Here is a 25,654-nt window from a genome sequence, read left to right on the forward strand (position 1 = left end):
TGCCTGTTCCATTCTCCCAGAGGGGCCAGGGTTTCTATTCAAATCTATTTTTGGTACAGAAACCCAATGGGTCATATCGTCCGATTCTCAACCTCAAAGCACTCAACAAGTCTTTGCGGGTCCCAAAGTTTCGGATGGAGACCCTACGGTCCATCATTCTGGCGCTGGAACCTGGGGACTACATGGTGTCATTGGACATACAGGACGCTTACCTGCATGTCCCTATTCTTTTGCGCCATCAACAGTTCCTCAGGTTTGCAATCCGCAGCGACCACTTCCAGTTTCGGGCGTTACCTTTTGGCCTGGCGACAGCACCACGTGTTTTCACCAAGGTGATGGCGGTCATGGCGGCTTCTCTGCGGCTGCAGGGAGTCCGCATGTTGCCGTACTTGGACGACCTGTTATTGGTGGCAGGATCTCCAGAGCTCCTGTTACGCCACTTGGACCTGACCATTGCACTGCTGCAACGGCACGGCTGGCTAATCAACTGGCAGAAGTCCACTCTAATCCCGTCTCGGAGGATTCTGCATCTTGGAGCCTTATTGGACTCGGGACAGCAAAGGATCTTCGTGACGGAGGACAAGATCTCTGCTTTACAGTCAAGGGTGCGCAGTTGTCTGCACAGCCGCCGGGTGTCCTTACACTCGGCGATGAGGTTACTGGGCTCCATGGTGTCGGTGTTCGACATGGTGGAATACGCCCAGTTTCACTCCAGACCTCTGCAGCACCTGATCCTGTCCAAGTGGAACGGGCTGCCTCAGTCTCTGAAGTCCCAGACGATTGTGCTCACCCCGGAGGTTCGCCTGTCCCTTGCGTGGTGGTTACAGACGACCCACCTCAACAAGGGACGTCCGTTCTGGGTTCCAAATTGGGTCCTGTTGACAACGGACGCCAGTCTTCGGGGCTGGGGAGCAGTTTCGGGTCCACACTTGTTCCAGGGCAGATGGACGCCGACAGAAGCGGAGCTTCCAATAAATATCTTGGAACTCCGTGCGGTCTTCAATGCTCTCCAGCAGGCACAGCGGTTTCTCCAGGGTCACCCGGTGCAGGTCCAGTCGGACAACGCTACAACCGTGGCCTACATAAACAGGCAAGGAGGAACTCGCAGTCGGGCGGCTCTCGTAGAGGTCTCTCGGATGCTGGTTTGGGCGGAGCGCAATCTTCCGGCCATATCAGGTGTCTTCATCCCGGGAGTGCTAAATTGGGAGGCGGACTTTCTAAGTCGCCAGGACGTTCATCCGGGGGAATGGTCCCTGCACCCGGACGTTTTTCAACTACTGGTGGACAGGTGGGGTCTTCCAGAAATCGACCTCATGGCGTCCCGGCACAACAACAAGTTGCCGGTGTACGGGTCTCGCACAAGAGACGAGGGGGCGTCTCTGGTGGATGCTCTGTCCGTCCGGTGGACGTTCCGGTTCGCATACCTGTTCCCTCCAGTCTCCCTTCTTCCACGGGTAATCCGGAAATTCAAACAGGAAGGAGGGACGCTCCTGTTGATAGCTCCCGCGTGGCCCAGACGGCACTGGTTCTCAGACCTTCAGGGTCTGTCCGTGGACAGTCCTCTGCGGTTGCCGCTACGACCGGACCTTCTGTCTCAGGGTCCTTGCCTTCACCCGGACCTGACTCGGCTGTCTTTGACGGCGTGGCTGTTGAGACGGCCATGCTGAGGTCACGGGGGTTTTCCAGCTCTGTGGTGTGTACCATGTTACGAGCTCGGAAACCGTCTTCCGCGAGGATATACCATCGCGTGTGGCATACGTTCTTCCAGTGGTGTCGACCGAGAGGTTATGCACCGCGGGAGTTTCGTCTGTCTCGGATTCTCGCCTTCCTGCAAGCGGGACTAGATCATGTGCTTCGCCTTGCTTCTTTGAAGGTACAGGTTTCGGCCCTATCTGTCTGGTTTCACCGTAGGATTGCTACAATCCCGGATGTGCGCACCTTTATGCAAGGTGTTCTCCGCATTCAGCCGCCCTTTGTTCCACCTGTGGCGCATTGGGATTTGGCTGTGGTCCTGAGGGCTCTCCAAGGACCGCCGTTTGAACCACTGGGCTCAGTGGATCTTAAATGGCTAACAGCTAAGACTGTTTTCCTTCTGGCCATTGCTTCGGCCAGACGTGTTTCTGAGTTAGGGGCTCTTTCTTGTAGACCCCCTTTCTTGGTTTTTCATGGGAACAGGGCAGTGCTCCGCACTCGGCCCGAGTTTCTTCCCAAAGTTGTTTCCCAGTTTCATGTTAACGAGGAAATAGTTGTTCCGGCCTTTAACTCACCGGGTCTTTCCGTGGGTGAGGCTTCTTTGGATGTTGTGCGGGCCTTAAGGACTTATGTTGACTGCACTTCTTCGTTTAGGAAGTCGGACGCTTTGTTTGTCCTCTATGGCTTCCGTAGAAAGGGTTGGCCTGCTTCAAAGCAAACTTTGGCAGCCTGGATCCGTATGGCTTTTTCTGAAGCTTATCTTCATGAAGGCCTACCGGTCCCTCCTTCTCTGAAGGCTCATTCCACTAGGTCTGTGGGTCCTTCGTGGGCAGCTTGACGTGGTGCCTCGGCAGTTCAGATCTGCAAGGCTGCTACGTGGTCCTCTGGCCATACCTTCGTGAGGTATTACAGGTTTGACACCTTCGCCTCTCAGGATGCTTCCTTCGGGCGGCAGATTCTCCTTTCTGCACAGGAGCGTCCCCACCCTTAAAGGATACTGCTTTGGGACATCCCCAAGGTATCCTGTGGATACCCTATGGACCCGGAAGTAGAAAATATGAGATATGGTAAGAACTTACCCTTGTTATCTCTATTTCTACGAAGTCCATAGGGTTCCACAGGACTCCCGCCCTGTCGCACCTGTGCTGCAGATGGGCTTTGCTCTGGTCACCGGTTTTCCGTCTCCCTCTGGTGAGAATGTGATTTTTGTATGTGTCCAGATCTTTTTTCTCTCTCTTCCTTCTCCTCCTCCGGCCTATGGCTTGATAACTAACTGAGGTGCCTTGGCTCGGGGGCGGGGTATAGGAGAGGGACCCTAGTGCATCCTGGGAGGCTGAAAAGCTTAACTCTATGGTGCCCAGCGACTGACGTCACACCTATACCCCAAGGTATCCTGTGGAACCCTATGGACTTCGTAGAAATAGAGATAACAAGGGTAAGTTCTTACCATATCTCATATTTTTAACCCTCACGTACTCCCAACACGTCATGTTTTGAGGTTTTCTTTATGTGGAAGCGGGGTAAAATTAATGACTTAGATAAATAGATGATCTCACCTTTGTATGATTAAGAATATTCACAAAACATGTCCTGTTGGGGTTCTTGAGGACTGGAGTTGAGAATCTGTTCACTAGACTAATGTGCAATAATATCGCTGCTGCAGGGGGTATACAACATGAGGCTCGCCAGCTGCTGTAGAACTATACGTCCCAAGATGCCCTGCCACCGTTTTGCTATTAGGACATGCTAAAACTGTGGCAGGGCGTGCTGGGATGTGTAGTTCCACAGCAGCTGGAGGGCCACATTTCGAATACCTCTGCACTACTGGTTTCAACACATCTATACGTACTGGCCGCTTGCCGGAGCTGGACTGTCCAGGAATGATGATGTTCGTCCATGTAAGATGACGTTTTGCCTCTTTCTGAGTTCCGTTTTTTTGGAGGGAAAAATCCGAACTCAACGTGCAAACTCGAACCTATCCGAGCCTGCACATCCCTAGTTTGAACGCTGTTACAGGAGCGTGCATAAATGAGTCACTGCGACGGCATACGCAGCTTGCGTACTCACTGTGTGCGATGAGATTAGCAATTTCTGAGTAAGGTCAGACCTGTTGTAATTGTGCGTGAGGGGCCGATGTTACTCGATGTTCCCTTAGTAAATACAGGATTGCAAGGTATTAAGGATGTGCGAAAGCGGTAGTGGGCGTCTCCATGCTGGCTTTGGGCGCCTCTATAATAGCTTTGTGATTGTAGCCATTACCATATTTTCGCAACCGACCTGCGTGCGTAATCGCAGCTATGATCGCAATAGCGATCCGTAGTGAATCAGGCCCTAGGACCCAGTCTGCCTCCTTTATATAACTGAACCCTGCTCTTATGCTGTGCAAGGTGGAGGAAGCAGGCTATGGCGGAACCCATAACCTTGGATTACTACATAGTGCATAAGCCACATAGTACTGTGTCAGTTGTTTCCAAGAAATTGTACAAGCTGTACTGTTCCATCAACATCTTCTTATATCAATGAATAAAAAGTGGGTGTGGCTACTTAACTAGGAGCAGGTGACATCACTAGATACTGATCCCAGTGACATCACTCGGTACTGATCACAGTGACATCACTCAGTAACTGATCCAGATTCAGTGAGTGCCTGAGTTCCGTCATCACACGGACACATTCCTGCCCATATTGGAAATCGGGGTGTGGGTATCTGTTACTGCAGTTATTGAGGGGAGGGGGAAAATCAGTTTGTGAATGTTGTTACAGATCATGGAACAAACTGACTTGTCCTGTACAAACAATAAGTGATATTTATCCTATGAAAATGGTAGTTAATGTCTGAGAACACTTCAGTCTTAGTATTGTGGGTCTCCTGTACAATATGTAGCATTTTATTACACAGATGTCTGAGTTATTCAGTAGTGAATGCGTTACGCGGTGTTATTTTGTCAGAGGAATATATTACACAGGCTCCAGCAATTTAGTTCTCGGTTTCCGATCAATAGCCTTGTTCTCTGTACTACACTACCATAAGTCATAGATAGCACTGCTCCCCCGATCTTCCGCGCGCCCGGTATTGATCTGCAAAATCAGCACATCATGAGAGAGCAATTAGCGAAACCCAACCCGCGTTTATGGCCGGTGTATGATTCCGAGCCGGCAGTTTACAACAGCTGGCGCCAAGATAAAACTGTGTTATTAACTAGTAATGAACGATGCGCTTATTACTGCAAACTCCAGAGTGACAAAGTGAAATGTTGTAGTAGTTAAAGGGATAATTTAAACTGTTTATTACTTGGGTGGATTTCCTTTAAATAATCTGCGGCACATATAAGCTTGTAAGTATTTATGTCCAAGGAAGTTTATAGTACTTTTTCTCCGTCACTTGGGCGCACTGCTTCAAGGACAAGTCAAATATCAACAACTACATAGAAATGGCGCCTGAAGGGGACAAATTGTCGTACAAACTTGTAGAATAGTTTTTGAACAATACTGGTAACAGGCACCCAACTTCTGCCCTCAGCTGGCATACTTATTCTGCCCGCAGCTGGCATACTTATTCTGCCCGCAGCTGGCATACTTATTCTGCCCGCAGCTGGCATACTTATTGTGCCTGAATTTGTCAGCGCGACATAATGAAAGGCCCCACAGACAGCATAGGGGTTCATAGGACCATGAGTCGCAGTATATACCCTAAGGAGAAGGGCCTGTCTGGTTCTTTTCATACTGCAGAATAGGAGTCAGAGGAGGTGATGAGTACCTCTACCTCGTCCAAGTGAGGCACTCTTAGGGGCTGCTTCTGAGTCGCATGGTGAATTTGCCTGTTCTTGCATATGTCTGTCCTGTTCTGAGTAGGAAGCAACTTGGCTGGGTGGGTCTTTTGTGAAATAGGGTGTTTCGGAGTGTGATCTGGGCAGTGGGCGTATTGTGGGCATGTAGCTAATGCTCCATGCAATGCGTGCCATACATCAGCAGCGCAATTCCCCAACACAGATCCAATCGGCTATCAAAAACGCTGATCGGTGGACACCTATGATCGGCGACTCAAGGAATGTTAAAAATCCCGATCATCTTTTGGTCTGGATCGGCGAATCGAAGTTTTCCAACATGCTAGATTTCCCCGATTCCCCGCAGATGGCAAAATGGGCAATTGGGGCAATCCATCGTAGATGTATTGGCCCCATAATTCTGAGTCATACGCACGGGGAAGGGAATCCTGTTTCAGGCCGTTCTTTCTACTAGCATGAAGCTGGTGCACATGCTGATACTAATGAAGGAGATTGTGCCGAATGGTGTAAAATGGATGGGCGGCACTGCTTTCCGCTAGCAGACGTAATAACCCCCGCATTAGCTGATCGGATACGCGCATTAACATAAGGTAGTAAATCTGGCTTTTGCCGCTGCCCGCAACCACTTTGCGCGTAACTCAGAATCAGCCCCTTAGGGGGATTCAAATGTCTAGGGCCACGTTTACCAGGTAACCACCAGCTAAACTATTTGGTACATATTGGGCTCTGAAACTCGGCTCTGAGCTGCAGAAGCTTTTATAACTGTTAAAACAAACCCCAGAGGTGTTACTGGAAAGATCGGCGTGTACTATGGACCATGGTGGTATTTAGCTTGTCCATTCTCAACTGAACGTTCTCTGGAGTCATGAAAGCAGTTGTGTGACACCTACATCAGCAGAGTGTTTATTGGGTAATGCATTTGCTCTTATTGCCACCAGACCCGAAACCGTAGTCCGTCGCAGCGGTTTATCTCTCGTGTGTGGATTTCACAGTAAATGAGCCATCAGCAGTTCTGATCCTGATACGTTCTATTACATTTCAAATGTTCAAATTAGTTTACCCTTCCTTGGTATCGTCTCCAGTAAAGTGGCTGAAGGTGCAACAATAAGGGATCCACAGGATTTACCTTCAGTGTCCGCTAAGAATCATATGGGAAATTATTACTCCCTGTTCCCAGGTTGTTTGCATGTCTCGCTCACACGCAGAGAGACCCACAGTCCCCTCGGGTACTTGATTGGCTCCCACCATGTATGGCCAGACAATATTTTGCTGACACAGCTGGTAACACTAGAGCAGTCTAATTGGTGCAGTCTTTCTTGACCTCATCCACGTTTTCCTGTAGATCTCCATACATGAGCATTACAGAAGATGCATGTCTAGTGAGCTGGGGAGGTGTCTCTCAGGAGAAGGCAGTAAGTAAGGGGCATGTGGGGCATCAGCCCTACCTAAAAAAAATTGTTAGAACGAAGGGTGACAAAATTAGTGCTGAAGGGCTCCGTTCCCAAACAGGATCAGTGTGATCTCCATTCAGCTGGACACCAAATCCAATTGTCAACATGGTGAGGGCTACACGGGCCATATCTATATCCAGGGAAGTGCGGATGATCTGGGATTGGGCGGATCGTAGAAACATTTTTGAAATCACATTTTCTATTACTGGTTGGAGCCCAACATATTGTCCGAACCCTGCCAATGAGCATCGTCTCCAAAGTACAGGCAAAGGGAGAGTGGAAGATGGACGTGATGGCCATTACATGGGTGGTTCCTTGTGTCTTTATCACACTAGCCCGGTTGTTGAAGATTAGGAAGGAGTAGGTAAGCCAAACCTTTCTTGTGTTCCCAGAACATAATTCAGTTTCCATTAATGGGCTGGACAAGGGGTTCCCAAAGGACTGCATCCAGGACACTTCATATTTCTTATATATCCTGTTGGATGGCAACATTCCGGGTTAAGTTTTTACATCACCCTCGGAGACTTTAGCTAATGCTCTTTTGAAATTCTGTTCTAGTGCTCGATATTAGGCTGTGGTTGAATTTGACCTTTGGTGGTCTCGGACATTCTCTGTATCTTAAACGCTTGTGCACTAGACCTTCTATGTAAAAATGATGACACAGGATTGACATCCTCCATAATGAATTCGGACGGATCCACCCTTTCCCTGCTGGTTTCTGAAATGTTGAGTAAATTATATATTGGCCGGCACAACTGTATCTCCCCGTCTTGACACTCAATTTACCTTAATGATCCAATACATGGAACATTGATCCATTCTACATACAGGCCTGCTATTCAGTGACTTGAATGGGCCGGGCCCTGCCTATTGCCACAGTGCCGCCATTTAGATCACAGCCTATTGCTGTGCAAATGTGCAACGCCAAGTACGCAAAGCCGACTCTGGAGCCACTGCAGCTGCCGGGAAATGGGAATACCCAGCTAGACCACTGGGGAAAGCTTGTCGACATTTCATCATGTCAACATATCCATGTAGATATGATAAATGTCGACATGGCCACTGTCAATATACTGAACGTGTCGACATGTTCCATTTTGACAGTTCGTCAATTTTGACATAACAGTCGACCAATCATACCCAACCCGACAAGCCTCCTGATGAACATACAAGGGTCAATGAAATGTAATTGCCACCTAGAAACAGCACCTAACCTGCCCACCCTACACCCATTGCTTAGTTTAAATCCCCTGGAGAAATATCTGGCTGGGGTTTATTTTGAGCAGCCCTGGTAAGGCGGGACGCAATGAGTGAAGAGGCCTAAGGAGACGACATGAAGCTCCGTTTCGCGGTGCAGATTGAGCCACGAGGATGGAGGGTTCTAGATCAGTAATTCTTCACATTCTCCATTTTTCTAGTCTTCCGGCTTCCAAATATAGCGGATTTGTTTATCAATCATCTGTCTCTGAATGTGGAAGCGATCTTTATTTTAGAGCAGAATGCGATTATCCATTTACTTGTTTTGTGCTTTATAGGAAATGTAGTAGGTGTCCTTGTTTTATTACCGTCCTGGTATTAAAGTGCTGTAAGTCTGCTCCCCGGTGTGGTGTTACCAGCCGGTGGCTCAGTCCCCGGCCTCTATAACAAGGTAATGGTGATGCATTCGGTGTTATTAGCCTCTGTTACACCAAGATGCTCCTCGTCCCTCTGACCCATCTAACCTCTTATTCCCAGGAGATCACCCTCCAGCAGATCATGGCACATCTGGACTCCATCCGGAAGGATATGGTCATTCTGGAGAAAAGCGAGTTTGCCACCCTGAGGGCGGAGAATGAGGTATTCTGAAACGTGTGTCTTTATTATAATGTATTAGATACATAGCTAGTGCTGGCATATGTGTACAGATATAGCTGGAGATTAATTATTCATAAGGGCAATTATTTTTTCAATTGTTATGAAATGACCTAAGAACAGATTGGGGTCAGGAGGATACCACGTATAGTGCGGCTGTCCTGTGGGAGAACGTTCAGCATCTTATCAATGCAATAACTTACTGGCCCTTATACAGCCGCTTGTGGTAGTAGCATCACTATACAATGCTCATCTGCACCAGCAATGATCTGGAAAAGCCTTTGTACATTGTGTGCTGTTGTACCCATATGTGTTGTACAGTATACGTGTATCAGACATTTCACTAAATTACAGGATTATTCCCAGCCTCAGACAGCAGATAATTATATCCCATTGTTCTCTCATTATCGCACATTATTACAGAGGAGACCTCTGCAGACGTAGATGGCGGAGGGGACGTCAGTCATTTCGGATAAGCAGCAAAATAGTTAATTTTGACCATCTAACAAGCTATTGTTCCTCCACAAAGCATTTCCATATAAATCTACCATTCGTCGCCTTAGGGGGAAGATTTGGGGGGTATATATCTAAGAGGCCTCACCATGAGGGCACGTCCCTAACCTATGCTTCCACTCAGTGGATTTTGGATGTGTAATAGGTACCCACAAGTGGATGGTCTCTCGTTTTCCATTGTAAATGCAATTATCTTTAGAGCACATGAAACGTTACTTTTATGTTCACTTCATCGTTGAAGTGTCTGTCTGGTTTCTTAATAAAGCTTCTCAAAGGGACCTTTATAAGAATATAAACGCCACAGAAATGAATCTGTCAGTGAAGTAATGTAAATAGACAGACGCTCGTTCGTGTAATACAGCAGCCACATGAATGATGAACGTGCCATCAGCTGGTGGTGTCCGCAGAGAGGGTGGGGGTAGGTACTGAGGGGGACTTTGTATTATTTCAATTTGTTTTGAGAAGGGGCGTGGCCATACTTCACGGGCCACACCCCTCCAACTTTGCCCCACCAGTATCCGGGTTCTTGCCAGCTACTTGACAGCCCGGGGTGTCAGCACGAAGTTGGACAATCAGAAGCAGGTAGCTAAAGCGGCCGACTGTCGCCATTAAAGTTGTGTATCGCTGTACCAGTCCTCGCCGTCTCTAGGTCTCCTTGAGTCACAGTTACATAATTACGTCCCTACTGTACTCTGCCCCCCCACTCTGCACAGACGGGATAGTTCTGATACTTCACTGACTCCAGGTGTAAGTCTGGGCAAATCTGATTAATCACTAAGGGCCATGCAATATATATATCCTTTGAAAACAGACGTTTTTATGAGATCCAGTTCTCGTAGTTATACGTGTAAGATGCACCTAACCCTGTATACAGATGTATATCCAACTCTCCCAGTGATCTCTGTACTGCACTTCCCCATTGAACTATAAAATTCCGCGATCGGCCAAAATATAGGAATCAATTTCTGTAGGATATAATTTATATCATAAACTGCTCGTTTTAAGGCTTCTGCTGCTGAGATTTAATTATTTCTACTACTTATTTTTGTTTTGTGTTTTTTTTTTTTTTTCAAAGTGATTTGCAAAATAATTATTTTATGTTACTGCCATTTTGTACAGTGCGTTATGTAAAGCGTAGACGGCACAAGGAAACGGTGCTAAAGATCTGTCAGGAAACGGGCGCACGGTGCTGTATAAAGCGCGATTATATTTGTTAGACCATTCTTGTTCAGTCGTTTTCAACAGCACTTCTCTCATACAATTCCGCTGTGCGCAGAGTTTTATTATCACCTCCCCGTCTCTAACGCAGTGATGTGTTACCCTGCGATAGTGAGAAATAGGCGGTCTGTTACATAAGCGCACAGGGTAATAACTACTATAGCAGGGTAATAAATACACTTTTACAGTGAATATAAGTGTATGAATGGGTCTCCCAGCGCTGTGCGCAGACCTCTACAAATTGCCACTCGGGATCAAAGACGTCCTATAATACATCCTGTAATTGGCATCTCAGATCTTTGCTCTATAAGACAGACATTGTCAGTCCTGATACATTGGCATTTTTAATAAGCGTTTGTAAATGACGTGTCTCCAGGCGCTGATTCCACTCCCGCCATGTATCTCGTATATATATAAATGCGCACGATTCCCCTCACGCTATGAAAGGAACAATAACACAATTTTCACACTTTCCCATATCTAGAAAATGAACAGCGGGTACGGTGACCTTTGGGTGATGAGCTGTGTTGTCTTTACGCCAAATGTATCTTTTAGAATTAAGGGCAAAAAGGTCAACGTTGGTCGTAAGTTAAGATGAGAGCGTTTCCCTCATGGTTCAGGCTGATTGTATTTTTTATTTGCAATATTTTATATGGACTTGGATGTTCTTTATGGCGAGACGTGGCTTCTGTCTTGCCACCCCCACCCCATAGCCAGACATCTGCAGGATGCGGGGGGCAGTAGTCACATGCACGGAGGGATCTGTTCCTGCCAGAAATTCCTGCAGCTCCTGTAATGTTACTGTAGCCTCCCCGATGAGTGTCCTTCTTGCCCCGTCACCAGCTTTGGAGATGACGTCCTGTGATCTTGGCAAGGCCCCTGTTGTGCCAGGTTCTCTCCGCTTACTGATGATAGTCTTGCAGCGTTCCCTGGTACATGTATCTGCTTTGAAATTCTTCCATACCCTTACTTTGATTGTTATTTTTGGTCCGTTACATCCTGTAGAGGTTTTGAAGCTCCTTTCCGATCAGGACTGTCCCAGTAGGATGCGTGTAAGACAATGGCAAGGAAATCCTGCTGGGACATCTGATTTTTACTTTGGAGTTTATCACAATCGCTGTCATTGCTGGCAGGTGTCTGCTAATGGAATCACTATGATTTACCGCCGGACTCCTGTCCGGCGGTTGGAATCCCGACAGCGGCTGCCCGACATGGGTGAAAATCCTGATCATCCCTAAGGTAAGTATTCACTAACCTAATTCCCTCCCCTAACCCTAGCCCTCCTTAGGGGTGCCTAAGCCCTAACCTTCCCCCCAGTGCCTAACCCTAATCCCTCCTCTTAGTGCCTAAACCTAACCCCCCCTTCCCCGCCGCTTAAACCTAAGTTCCCCGGGGGGGTGCCTAACCCTAAGTCCCCCCCGGGAACCCTAACCCCCCCCCCCCCCCCCGCAGCAGTCCGCGCTCGGCATCACTTCGATCGTGATGCCGGGCGCCAGTCTCCCGGCGTCGGTAAAATGACAAACATCTAGATTTAGACGCCTGTCATTTAACCCTCACCGGGATAAAGCAGTCGGGAAGCCGGCTGTCGAGATTAGGTCCACCGGCTTCCCGACTTTATACCCTGCTAATTACCTTATTTTGAACTGAATAGGTTAACTCTGAACACAGCTTTTATGAAAGAGTGTTCACACTTACACAATCAGGTTACTGTATCTTAACTACACGTATAACAAAAAATTCCACCCATCCCCATCTCTCTGCTCCACTCCCCTTCCCCAATGCAGGTAGAAGCACTTTACTTTCTTATCAGATAGTTCTGTAGAGAGAGACGAGGGGACCTAGACGGGCCACTCATGGCTGCCAGGGGGGGTGTATTAACAATCTCCGTCTTACACAGAAATATATGTGCCCAAAAGATAGAATATCAAAAGCATACAGCACACAACACAGATAAAGACAGTAGACTTTATACAGCAGGGTCCGAGCTCCTTGAAGCAGTGCGATTTTTGCCGATCTCGGCGGCAGATTTATAACGGCGTTCATTTTAAAAGGCAAAACCAGGTTGGTTTTGGCTTTTAAGTTATTGATATTTGAAATCTGTGGCCGAGATTGCCGGAATCGCTTTGCTTCACAGCGCTCGGACACTATTGTATAATCCCCAGAGAATGTTGAGGATAGAGTACAGGCGTAACTAAGAGGCCACGAACGATATGTAACTATGACATACCAATGGTCATGTTTTTTTGGGGGGGGGTTTCTTTATCCGGCTTATTTGTGTAAGTGCTGATGTGTGAGTGGATGTCCTAAGTCTTTATTTGTTGTCTTCTTAGAAAATGAAGATTGAATTAGAGTACGTTAAGCAGCAACTCATGGTAAGTGGCCGACAGTCTCCGTCCTGCGTAAAAGGTCTTTAAAGCTTTATATCCAACTGATTGCTCTTCTGTCTTATCCAGCTTAACATTGCTAACATAGAGCATTACTGGAGTTGAAATATTCCCAAAAATCATACAGTAACAGCTTTTTCTTCAGATGTTCCCAAGGGATAAAGCACATTTTGAATTCACCCGATCTCTCTACCCCCTTATAAACCAGCACCATCTAATTATGACCTTGCGCAGATACAATTGTAGGACCGTCCGTGAAGGGAAAACGCACTTGTGCAGCTTTGCAGTTGAAATATTTTACATTCCTAGAAAAATAAGGAAACTTTAGTTATGCATTTTTTTGAGTTGTTCTTAAAACCTGATTACTAAATAAAATGTATACACTACTATTGGCTTGTCTAAATATCAGGAATAAACATAAAAATATACAGTATATAGATGCACCATGTAAATTGAAACCTGCATGACAAAACGCGTGGTACGTAAACTCTACAAAGCCTGAACCCAAAATTACACCGCAAAACAAATTGGTAACAAATATTCAGCAAGGAATTAGCCCTGTTTTTTAGACAGTTTTGTGAGACCTGTTTAAGCAATAGGTAAGTTCAGCAACAATTTTTGCCACAGCTAATAAAACAGTTTTACGTTGTTAGATCTGTTATTTAGGGCAGTTATAGCGTTGGAAACATTTTAAAATAATGTCCAAGTGCTTGTTTGCCACTGAGCCGGCGGAGGGTCACACACAGTATTTTATAGGTGAATATTGGAGCTTCCTCATAATGATATGCTTATACAGTAGGACTTCACTATATTATCATTATTCTTCAATAATACTCACCAGCAACGCCCAGATGAGTAACCGGTGAGAATTGCATTAGGTATACAAAGTAAGAGGAATCGTACTCTGCAGTTGGAGATTACTGAAAAACAGGGACTTCCCCAAGAACCAAAATTTTCAGGTAAACTTTTTCAGGGAAAATGTATGGAGCAGCACCAAATAATAAATACTTTACAAATAAAGGTCAATAAATAATTAAATAACCAGGCTCAGGCTTGCCTGTAAACCCATTAAAAAAACCCCGCAATACCTCCATATAAAGGCGTCAGCTTAAAACAATAAAAATGTAATATTGGTGATATACTAGGATTAAAGTGCAAATAGTGAAATTGTTGACCAGCGTGATAAAAAAAAAAATCTATATATATATGTGTAAACGTGACCTTATAAAGTGCAAATAACGTGCAGAGTATAAATAACAAGAAGTACATAAATAGTTTATAAGTAAAATACAATTTATTTATTACAAAAGGTGAAACTAAAAAAAAAAAAATTAAAAAACAATTCATGAAACATTTTGTCCACTTCACTAGAAAAATCATATGGACCAAGAAATGCAGCAAGACAGAAATAAAACTCAGGAATAAAAATTATAATTTTTTTTTTTCTTTTTTAGAAAGAAATAAAGTATTTTAAAAAAAGGTTCTAAATGCTTATCTGAATCCAGGAAATAAAGAGTTAATGTGGCAAGAAGTATGGGCTCCCCCCAATTTTTCAGGGACCCAAAAATCCTGTCCCTGGAAAATATGGAGAGTGGCCACTATTGGTGCAAAATTATACAGCGTTTTATACAATTAAAAAGGCAGTAAATGCCCCATTTTCCATGTGCAAATAAAATGGCGGATTTACTGACCTGAATAGTACACATGACATAACTATAGTTCTATTCTCTTAATATGTCCACCATGCAGCAGGTCGCCATGTTAGGAGCACAGTATGTTGTCTCTCTAATGCTGGGTACACACTAAGCCAGAGGTTCCCAAACGCCGTCCTCAAGGCTCCCCAACAGTTCATGTTTTAGAGATCGCCATGGCTGAGCACAGGGGATTAAATCAAATTGACTGAGGTACTAATTGTCACCTGTGCTCAGCCATGGATATCTCTAAAACCTGAACTGTTGGGGAGCCTTGAGGACGGCGTTTGGGAACCTCTGCACTAAAAGCTGTGTACCCCAACGATATGGCAGCCAATGGGCCTGTTACTGCAGGTACACAGCAGGACGATGTACAGTAATGAGCGACAGACCGATCCCACGATATTGCATGCGACTGTGGGAGCGCACACAGAGAGTCCGTACACATCGGACGATCCGGCCCATACGTCGTCCTAGTGTGTACCCAGCTAAACACAAAAGTGACTGACCGCTAGGGAGACTTGCATTGCGTAAATGCGGTGTGGGCTGAATTGTACAAAGTTTGTTTTCATTTATGTCATTGGTCATTACCCATCATTCCACTGTCCTAAAGTTGTGGGAGGAGCCATATTAGCTGTCTATAGTGGAATGGTTAAATATAAGTTTTAATTAAAGCTTTATCAGGGTTACACTAAATAATGTAAAGTTGATAATCAGACCAACGGGGGTAACGGATCAATGGAACGATTTTGAATGCTTGCATACACTGAATGGTGTATGGGCACCATAAATCGGCAGAACGACGGTCTGGACGAGTGAACATGTCTGATATTCAAATCAAGCGATCACAACCAGTTTTCTGGCGTTCTCAGCGTTGAATGGTTACCGTTTTATAATCTGTCATGCATCGGTATAGATTGGAGCAGTTATTGTTCAGGCTGGCTTTAGGCATGTTACAAAATGGCAGCTTGGAAATGATAACAGTATTCCATTAATCAAAGTATATATTAAACTTATACGGCAGTAGATATCTGGATATTGTTTCAAGCCTGTGTCGAGCTATTATTTGCAGTTTCATCCATTTCTGTTGTAATTGCCAGTTATGTATTTCTTTTTGTAATGCATTCATTAAAACTTGGTGCAGCTGTATCTGTGACATGCTTGATAAGTCTTCTCTTCATCTTTTAAAGAACGAAACTAATCAGATCCGTGCGGATACCAAACTGGATATAAACCTTGAAAGAAGCCGCCTCACTGATCTGGTAATAAGCTCTTGGGCTATAAGGCTCTGCTAAAAAGCGAGAGGAATTAACAGGTCTCTGCTGCCACCTGGTGGCTATAAGGGTGATGGTACAAACATTTGTAGTCAGTAATTTCTAAAACGGATATTACCAGTGCGTCACATGTGGTGTAAGGTTACAGTGGGCCTGATTCTGAGCGGCACACGATGCACATGCAATGCCCGAAGTTCGCGTAGATGAGCGATTATTTACAACAGCACTTGCACAAAAGTTTTGGAATGAGTCTGTAGCAGCATTTGCGTAAAGTCACAGACGGGGGTGACCGCCAATAGACGCTGCTGCCCGCCCTTCTGCGTGTGACTCAGCATCAGACGCACTCTGTGCCAGTGGCGTCATGAGGCGGGTGCGGGCCTCACTCAGGTGTTACCCTCCGAGGGAGTGACACCAAAATGCCGGCTCCTCTGCAGTGACAGGAGCCGGGTGCTGCAGTGTGATGTTCTCCCGCAGCACCCGGCAACTGTCATAGAAGAGGAGACGACAGTGCAGACTGCCCAGTCTCCGTTTATGCTTCCTGTCCCCGGAGTGAAGTCATCAGGAACCCCTGCAAGGCCACACCCCCTTTATTTTAGGTCATGCCCCCTTTTTGGACGGGGCGCTGGTCTGACGAGCAGGGATAGTCCGTGTGTGCCCCGGGTGACACCTCTGCTCTGTGCTGTTTTACATATTTACTAATACTATAAGTACCCCCGGAATCTAGCCTCTGTTGTGGGCACTGTCAGCCATGAGCTTAGTAATGAACTGATTACTTCCTCCCACTCCCACCTCCAAGATTTTGCCCGTGTTGCTCCTGACCTTTGGAACTCTCTCCCTCTTCCCATCAGACTCTCCATCTCTTTACAATCCTTCAAACGGGCTCTCAAGACCCACTACTTCATCAAAGCTTTCCAGCTCTCATTGTAACTTGCTGCAACATGCTCCTTCCTCCCTGTTTACCCCATCTGTGTCACCCCTGTTTGTCTGCCCCTCCCCTTTAGAATGTAAGCTCTTACGAGCAGGGCCCTCTACCCTCTTGTGCTTCTCCTTACTTTACTTTCATCTACTTCCCCACCAGGGCACCTAACACTTGGTTGCTTACGCTCTGTTGCATATCTAGGTGTTATGGTCACTAATGTAGCAATGTATATTATCCATGTCCTGGTCCTATATTGTACTGTAAGTCACTTGTCAAGTTATTTGTTTATGTATTTTGTAAGGCGCTGCGGAACATTAATAATAATTAAGCAAGTTCAGGCAGATAGGATTTGTGTTGATCTTGGAAAGCAAAGTATTCTGTTGATCTCTAGGTCTTTTGATCCTTCAGTTTGACAGTTTTAGGGGCTTAAGGGCCTGATTCAGAGCCGCTCGTAAGCGGCCGCTCGTTCGCTCCGAGCGATGTTTGCCCAACTGCGCATGCGTACGTATCGTAATACGCATGCGCGAACCAGTCAGTGCGGCCGAAAATCGTTTGTTCGCTAAATAGCGAATGCCTGCTATTTTGAGTGACAGGAGGAGGCGTATGTGGGTGGTAACAGGGGAAGGTGCTTGAAAACGGGGAGTGGAGATCAGAACGCAGGCGTGCTTAAAGGTCAAAATGGGCATTTTAAGGGTGTGCATAATTAATACAGCAGCGTCATTGACCACGTCACTGGGTTATTTTATAGCCAGAACTGCTCGCAAAATTGTGGTAGCAAAAACCAACCACAAGAATAGCGAGCAGTTCATACGCTGGTCGATGTACTCGATTAATCTAATAAATAGCGGACATGACGTAGGATGCGAGCGGCCAGGGGGCGTATTTTTTCAAAAAACGACCGCAAGTTTTGTTCGCTCGTTCAGACCTAGAGGCGTGAACAGACGGCAAACAGCGAACGGTTCATTTGAATAGCCACCCCTATTTTCTGAACGAGCGAGCGCAAATAGCGTCCGGCTCTGAATCAGGCCCTAAGTGAATAAAACAGATACACTTATTATTTGTAACAGTTTTCTTTCTTTTCTTGTCTAATGCCTTCTCTTATTTTCTCTATATATCTTGTCAGCTTTTAGTGTTATTGACTGGTGACTGGAAGGTGATTTTCACAGGTGTCTCCTTTGTGTGTGACTGAGTGATAAGCGATTATCATTATAAGCTGGATGTCTGGACTAAGCCCAGAAATAAAATTATAAGTTACTACAAATATAATACGTGTGACAGATATAACAATATTAGAAATGAACCTCTATGTACCCCTGCCTGTACCTTCTAAAATCCTTCCTATAAACCTCTAAGGATGACGCTAATTTGCATACGCGGTCACACCATAAATAAAGACTTAGACATAGAACCTGTGGTTCCAAAGCACAAGTGATGTTCAGGTAAAAGTTCAGACAGTTACACGCAATTGATCAAGACACAATTTAGGCGCAAAAGTAAATCATACAGACCACAAGTACAGTATACGTACGCAGGCGCTTCTGGACCCAGAGATAGGCTTCAGCAAGAGACCCCTCGTCATTCAGTATTCAGCACAAAGACTCCCAAATAGTGTCCGTGCACCCATACTTATACCCCCGTAGTATAAACAAGACAAAAAGTATGTCTGTTGCTGATGTCATTGGTTCTCAGAGGTGAAGCATCTGTTCCAGTGCATCTAACAGGCTGGTTTAAACAGACTTTCCCTGCCTCTAACAGCTAGGGGTCTTCCTCCTCACGCCTTCTTCAGCATCCTAACAGTTGAATCTAAAATATACATTTTGGTTGCTTGTAGGTTCTGCGGTCCATAACTCGAGAATGCATAATGCGATCTCCTCACTGATAGCATCGGGAAACTGTGGAAAGAGACTGCATCAGAACAACTCCAAGAATGACGTGTTTATCTTGAATAATTCCTTAGTTAACAAATATCTTTATTTCTTAGCATTTAAACTAACTGAACCTTCTTGAATCATACACTTTTGAACCTTATGTATGATTATGAAATGTGTGGGTATTCAGGGTTTGGTATAAAGACATATTTAATGTGTGTATGAAAATGCATTTGTCTCTGAGTGAACATTTTAGCAGTGTGGCATGCTGGGTTAGATAGTTCTACATGTCCAGTCAGCAGGCCCTCCCACCTTTCCTGTGTCATTGCAGGAAGCTTGCTTATTTATTCTAGCCAGACCACCCGTAGTGAACAAACACTATGCAGGAAACTTATCTACCCAAGCCAGTTGTCACCTGGCCACTTGCTTCATATGATAATGGTCACAGATGCCATTGCATCATGCTAATGGTATTATCGCCACATGTACTAAAATGTGAGTTTATCTAAAATGGCGCTTAGGCGGCCATTCGCAAAATGGCGTCTTGCGATCGCATTTCAAAAATGGAGTCTTGCGGCCAGTCGCAAGATGGTGTCGCTGAATTTTAAACTGAACTTGTCTTACTCAATTATTCAGCTTCGACAGTCCACCCTTTGATAGCAAACAACATGCTATCACAATCTATTATATAAATTTATTTTAGGCTTACATTTACATATTAGTGTTATTCTGGGATGGCACAAGGTGTTCTTTAATCCATCAATAATGTGTCTCTGGGTGGGGACATAAAACTACTATTATACGCACACCGCGGATCTTGGGAGATCATGTGACAGGTGTGGGAATGCACCAGTCTTATAACAGCAGTCTTGAAGGGGAATTTGAGACTTTACATTATCTGAGGTGTTCTATAAATAACATTTCAATAATATCTTCTATGCATGTCTAAATATTATACATTTAAATGATGGTACTTCCTAGCTCAGGGTTGTAATGCAGTTCTGTATCTACCTTGGTATACATATTATCATTTCTGACCACCATCATAATTTCATTCTTTCGTTTTACTCTATTTTTACATTTTCCACACTTCAACACAATAGGAACACACCGGACGCATATGCCAATTATTATGATGACAATCAGTATAAGGATCAAGAATTTGCCTATGCTGGCGATCACTTCCTGGACCCATTCCCCTAGACCCGAGAACCATTTAACTGGGTTCAGCCGTGACACCCATCCTTCTATCTTTTCCCCTGCTTCAGCCACTGATGCGTTATGGTTCTTACGAAATTCCCACTTTAGCTGCAGAATCTCATCTATCTTCTGGTCTATCACCTCCTTAGGGACGCTGGTATCATTGGTGACATAAGTGCAACATTTTACTCCAAATTGGGTGGCTAACGTTACGCAATACCCTCCAGTAACAGCGGTTAAATAATTCAACACTAGCCGGTGTTGCACTAGTTCTTTCTTGTACGCTTGCAATTCTCTCCCCGCGTATCTGAATGTGTCATCGTACATCTCGGTGATATTATCTATTAATTTAGCAAGTTCCTGGATATATCTAAAATTTTATGTACCCCTAGCAATTCTGGTGGGATCCAGGGCGACTAAAACTTGGAAGCCAGTTGTCTCACTGATTAACTGAGCGGCTTTATGCATATCACCAGGTATCATATTTCTCTTGCCTCTGTGTTCATATTACGTGTGAAGATATGGTGACGGTGTGTTTTTATGTATTCCCAACATTTCAAAATGTGTGAGGATCATAACTTCTGGGACTACTCTTCCCAGATAACACAAACCTTCGGAACTCGGGGAGAGCCATTTATACGCTTTTCTTCCACATATAAAATATACATTATCAGGGAGAACATAAGGAATGGCATGCATCATTATCATTAAACACATTTCTCTTGCAAACAATCCTATCTCAGGCTCTTCCATTTGGTATATGCAAGTTTCGGGTTGTATTATTTTAGCACAATAACCATCTGGTACTTTACCAATCATTTCTTTGGTGGAACTCAATGTATACCGGTACCTAAAATGTTTTCCACTTGATTTAATTGAGCGTAACAGATCATAGTTTATGGACTCATTATCAGCTCTTTGTGAGAAGGTCATCGTCTGATTATTCCCCGTCACTTCCCAACCTCCGGGTTTATTGGGGTTGGTTATGTTCAAACATAAAAGTGATCTATCTACTTGGAATTGATAGAGTTTGAAATGAGGTGGTTTGGATGAGAGGAATTTTCCATCCAAAGTTTTCCCTTTTTGTAAATCTAAAATTTCCGTGATATTCAGCGGAAATGGCACCAACCCTACATTATGCTGTCCCTGTGGCACATGTGAACACACCCAGCAATCAGTTTGATTTAACACTTTGCCTACCATGCTGTGATAATCCTCTAAGGATACCCTCCCCAGTACGGGTTATATTTAGGTTGGCACCGTTGGATACAGTTCTCATCAACTAGGGACCCACAAAACTCACAAATACAGGAATCTTCAGACGATAAACCTCCACGCCTTCCCCGAGTATCCGGAATGACAGCTCTCTTAACAATAACAGTACTAAGATTGGTCAGACACTCCCCTGATTGGCATTGCACTCCTCCTTTCTCCACTCCATCAGCACTGCCATGAGCTCCTGTTTCCTCAATCGGTCCCCCATCACAGACACTGGATATTCCCGAACTGACCAGGATGGTGAACACTCTAAAAGAGAATATGAGAATGAACACAGCAGGCCTGTCCATTTTAACAACAAGTCCTGCCAAATTTCTCTCGGTTCAGGTATCTCACTACAACCTTTTCAATCCTCCCGGAACAAGTTCGCGAGCGACAGGTCTACACTATCAGCCTTGTCTCCTCCTTGTTTCTCCACCGGTTGATTGACTTTTTTGCAGTGAGTGGAATGGACCCAGGTATCTCTCTCGGCCACCTTCAAAGACGTAGTACTCGTCAGCAGCACCTGGTATGGACCTTCCCACCGATCAGTCAAACAACCTGAACGCAAGAAATTTCTGATCATTACATATTCTCCTGGTTCAACATCATGACAGTTAGTTTCAGGCATATCATTAGACAACAATTTCAATTTCTGCTGCTGTTGCTTTAACTGCCTACTCATTGATATAAGATACTTTACAGTTACCTCGTTGTTACCCTTCAAGTCTTCCTGGGGACTTATAATCAAATGAGGTTGTCTGCCAAATAGTATTTCAAATGGGGACAGATTCAGAGGAAACCTAGGAGTGGTCCTTATGCTTTGTAGTACCAAAGGTAACGCTTCTGGCCATCCTAGTCCAGTCTCTGCCATGATTTTACTTAACTTATTTTTAATAGTTCCGTTAATCCTCTCTACCTTGGCACTGGCCTGCGGTCGGTAGGGGGTGTGAAGTCGGCTATTAATACCCATCAGCTTACACATATTTTGAAAAACATCACCTGTGAATGGGTACCCCTATCACTCTCAATGATTCTAGGGATACCGTACCTGCATACAAATTCCTGAACTATTTTCTTGGCAGTAAACGCAGCAGTATTAGTGGCCGCTGGGTAGGCCTCAACCCAGTTAGAAAATACGTCTGTGCACACTAGTACATACTTAAGGTTCCTGCAGGGTGGTAATTGGATGAAATCAATTTGTATCACCTGGAAAGGTCCATCAGTCGGAGGAATGTGGGACGGTTCGGTAGGGATAGCTTTCCCTATGTTCTTTCTCAAGCAGGTCAGACAGGACATTGCTATCTTCTCTGCTTGTGAAGAAAAACCTGGTGCGCCCCAGTATGCCCTCACCAACTTGCACATACCCTGTTTGCCCAGGTGAGTCAGACCGTGTGCTGCCTCAGCCAGGCTGGGGTAATATGCCTTGGGGGCTACTGGCTTACCATGTCCGTCCCTCCAGAGCCCAGAGGACTCTTGCCCACACCCCTTGGACTTCCATATGGATTTTTCCTGAATTGAACACAAATTTTGCATCTCAATTAATTTCAGCATATCAATGGTTTGGAATGACATAATTGTATCAATCGGGGAAGACATTTTTAACCCTGCTGCCCATTTTGCAGCTTCATCAGCTATGTTGTTGCCCAGTGACACCGGGTCATCCTCACATGTGTGGGCTTTGCATTTAATTACTGCCACTGCCTTGGGCAGTTGGATTGCTTCTAAGAGATGTTTTATGTGTCGGGAGTGTGCAACTGGTGTGCCTGCTGCTGTCATAAAATTTCTCAGATGCCATAGAGCCCCAAAATTGTGCACCACCCCGAACGCGTACCTCGAGTCAGTGTAAATGTTAGCAGATTTGCCTGCTGCCAGTTCACATGCTCTAGTCAGTGCTACTAACTCTGCCACCTGGGCTGAGTGAGGAGGACAGAGAGGTTTAGCTTCCATGATGTCTGTGTCATTTACAACAGCATAACTTGTACATAATTCACCTGTGTCTGTTTGTCTATGACAACTCCCATCCGTATAGAAAGTAGGGATGTGCAGGCTCGGTTCTACTCTGTTCCGTTCGGTTTTTTTTACTGAATCTTATTGGCTATCCAAAACTCGTGACAGCTGAAACCCAATAAGATTCTGGAAAAAAAAACGAACGGAACCGAGTAGAACCGAGCCTGCACATCCCTAATAGGCAGGTCTAGCAGTAAAGGTCTGATTCAGATATGTCATACAATCGTGAGTGTCATCATGTCTGCTGAACTCACCTCCCGCCAGCAACTCCTCTCCTTCCACCCTTTGTACATCATGTTGTACATATGGTAGGTATGTTGCTGGATTCAGCGTACTGCAACGTTTAACAGTAATATTTGCAGGAGCAATTAGTGCTAGTTCCCATTTGGTGAACCTAGCCGTGGAGACGTGTCTGGTTTGAGCTGCGTTCAACAGAGCAGATACAGCATGGGGAGTGTAGACAATCATATCATGGCCCAATACTACGTCCTCACTTTTACTCACCAATAAAGCGGTAGCTGCTACACTTCTCAAACAGGTGGGGAGTGATCTTGCTACCGTGTCCAATTGGGCCCTGTAGTATGCTACGGGCCTACTGGCATCACCATGTTTTTGTGTAAGGACACCTGCAGCACAACCATCGGCTTCCGTACAATATAAATCAACAGGTTTTTCATAATCGGGTATTCCCAATGCAGGAGCTTTTGTCAGACTATCCTTAAGATTAAGAAAAGCCTGTTCTGATTCCTCAGTGTGTGTGACGCGATTGGGCTTTGAGGAAGAGACTAGTTCCTGTAAAGGCAAGGCCAAAATAGAAAAACCTGGGATCCACGTTCGGTAATATCCACACATTCCCAAGAAGGTACGAATTTGCTGTTGATTCTGCGGCAGTGTCATGTTTTGTATGGCCTGGATTCTATAATTTGTGAGATGTCGTAACCCCTGGGTTAGGCAGTGTCCCAAATATTTTACTCTGGGCTGGCACGGCTGTAACTTGTCCTTAGCCACTTTGTGTCCTGTATGCGAGAGATGAAGTAACAAAAGTTTAGTATCATTCACACATGACATAAAAGAGTCAGAACATAGCAATAAATCGTCCACATATTGAATTAGAACTGATCCATTGGCAGGTTGAAAAGCTTGTAAACAGTCATGCAATGCCTTGGAGAAAATACTGGGGCTGTCTATGAAACCTTGGGGCAATCGTGTCCATGTATATTGCACACCTCTGTATGTGAATGCGAATAGGTACTGACAGTCAGGGTGGAGAGTCACAGAGAAGAAAGCAGAAGAGGTCAATGACAGTGAAATGGGTTGCATTTGGTGGGATCTGCATCAGGATGACAGCTGGATTCGGCACTACAGGGAATTGGCTCTCTACTACCTTATTAACACCTCTAAGGTCTTGCACCAGCCTATAACCCCTCCCACCACTCTTCTTTACTGGAAAGATGGGACTGTTGGCTACACTAGCTGTACGAACTAAAATTCCCTGTTGCAATAATCGCTCGATTATTGGAAACACCCCTAGTTCTACTTCCTGTTTTAGTGGGTACTGGGGAATTTTTGGAGCTTGCCTAACGCTTTTTAAGTTTACCATTACCGGGCTTACGTTTGCCATTAATCCAGTGTCCTGTCCATCTTTTGTCCAAAGGGAATCTGGAATTTGGGACAACATTTCATCTACTTGTGATGGATTTTCTTTTAAAACGGTAGAGTGATACATTATCCTTTGAGGAGTGTCTAACATATCCCGCACCTCGTATATCATTCTCTCTGGGATATCTAAATATACACCATCAGGGGTGCAATATATGACACATCCCATTTTACATAACAAGTCTCTGCCCAGCAGGTTAGTAGGAGCCACGGCAGCCAGGAGAAAAGAATGTCTGGTATGCAACGGCCCAATACTAACCTCTGCGGACTTTGTTAAAGGATAACGTTCCACTCTACCTGTCACACCCATTGTTGGTATTGTCTCGTTGGTCACCTGTAAATTAACGGGAGATTTCATCACTGACTTGGTCGCCCCTGTGTCTACAAGAAAAGGATATTCAGTACCAGCTACATCAACCATCAAGACCGGTTCTTCCCTAGTACTTCCCGTTAACCTGACTATCTGTAGACTACAGGTATGACCTGACCCCTATCGTTGGCTACCATTCTCCAATAAAGCATTTATGGCTACAGTTGGAGCTGGTGCTTGCTGAATATTTGCTGATCTCTGTGCATATCCCTTATGGGGATATCCAGGTTTCCCTTGGTGTGAGGTCCATACTCTTTTTACTGTGCAGTTTCTACTTAAGTGTCCTGTTTGTTTGCAATTAAAACATGTCCGTGATTCAGGTGAAAGCATGTGTTGTTGTGGAGTTTGAGCAGAGGGTAAAGGTGGTGGATATGGGTAAGGATAGGGAGGGTAAGGGTATTGTGGGGGATAAGAAGTAGGTGGATATCCTGGGACCTGTGGTTGCATTGGGTTAGTAGGATAGAGTTGTGTTTGTTGTTGAGTGGGGTTAGTGAGAGCAACTTGTTCTGACA

The 25,654-nt window shown here is 45.2% G+C and overlaps 1 protein-coding gene across 1 annotated transcript in view; it reads left to right on the plus strand.

Moving 5' to 3' along the window:
- The window catches only part of CCDC90B (coiled-coil domain containing 90B), an 80,607-nt gene that overhangs the window by 34,672 nt on the left and 20,281 nt on the right, over positions 1 to 25,654 (plus strand). The window contains exons 4-6 of the mRNA XM_088479804.1: positions 8,663 to 8,764; positions 12,841 to 12,882; positions 15,776 to 15,847. Of these exons, the coding sequence (XP_088335930.1) occupies positions 8,663 to 8,764; positions 12,841 to 12,882; positions 15,776 to 15,847 (216 nt within the window). The remainder of the gene's footprint in view (positions 1 to 8,662; positions 8,765 to 12,840; positions 12,883 to 15,775; positions 15,848 to 25,654) is intronic.

Source organism: Taudactylus pleione, unplaced genomic scaffold (genome assembly GCF_031769625.1).
Source record: "Taudactylus pleione unplaced genomic scaffold, aTauple2 ptg000245l, whole genome shotgun sequence".
Lineage (NCBI taxonomy): Eukaryota > Metazoa > Chordata > Amphibia > Anura > Myobatrachidae > Taudactylus > Taudactylus pleione.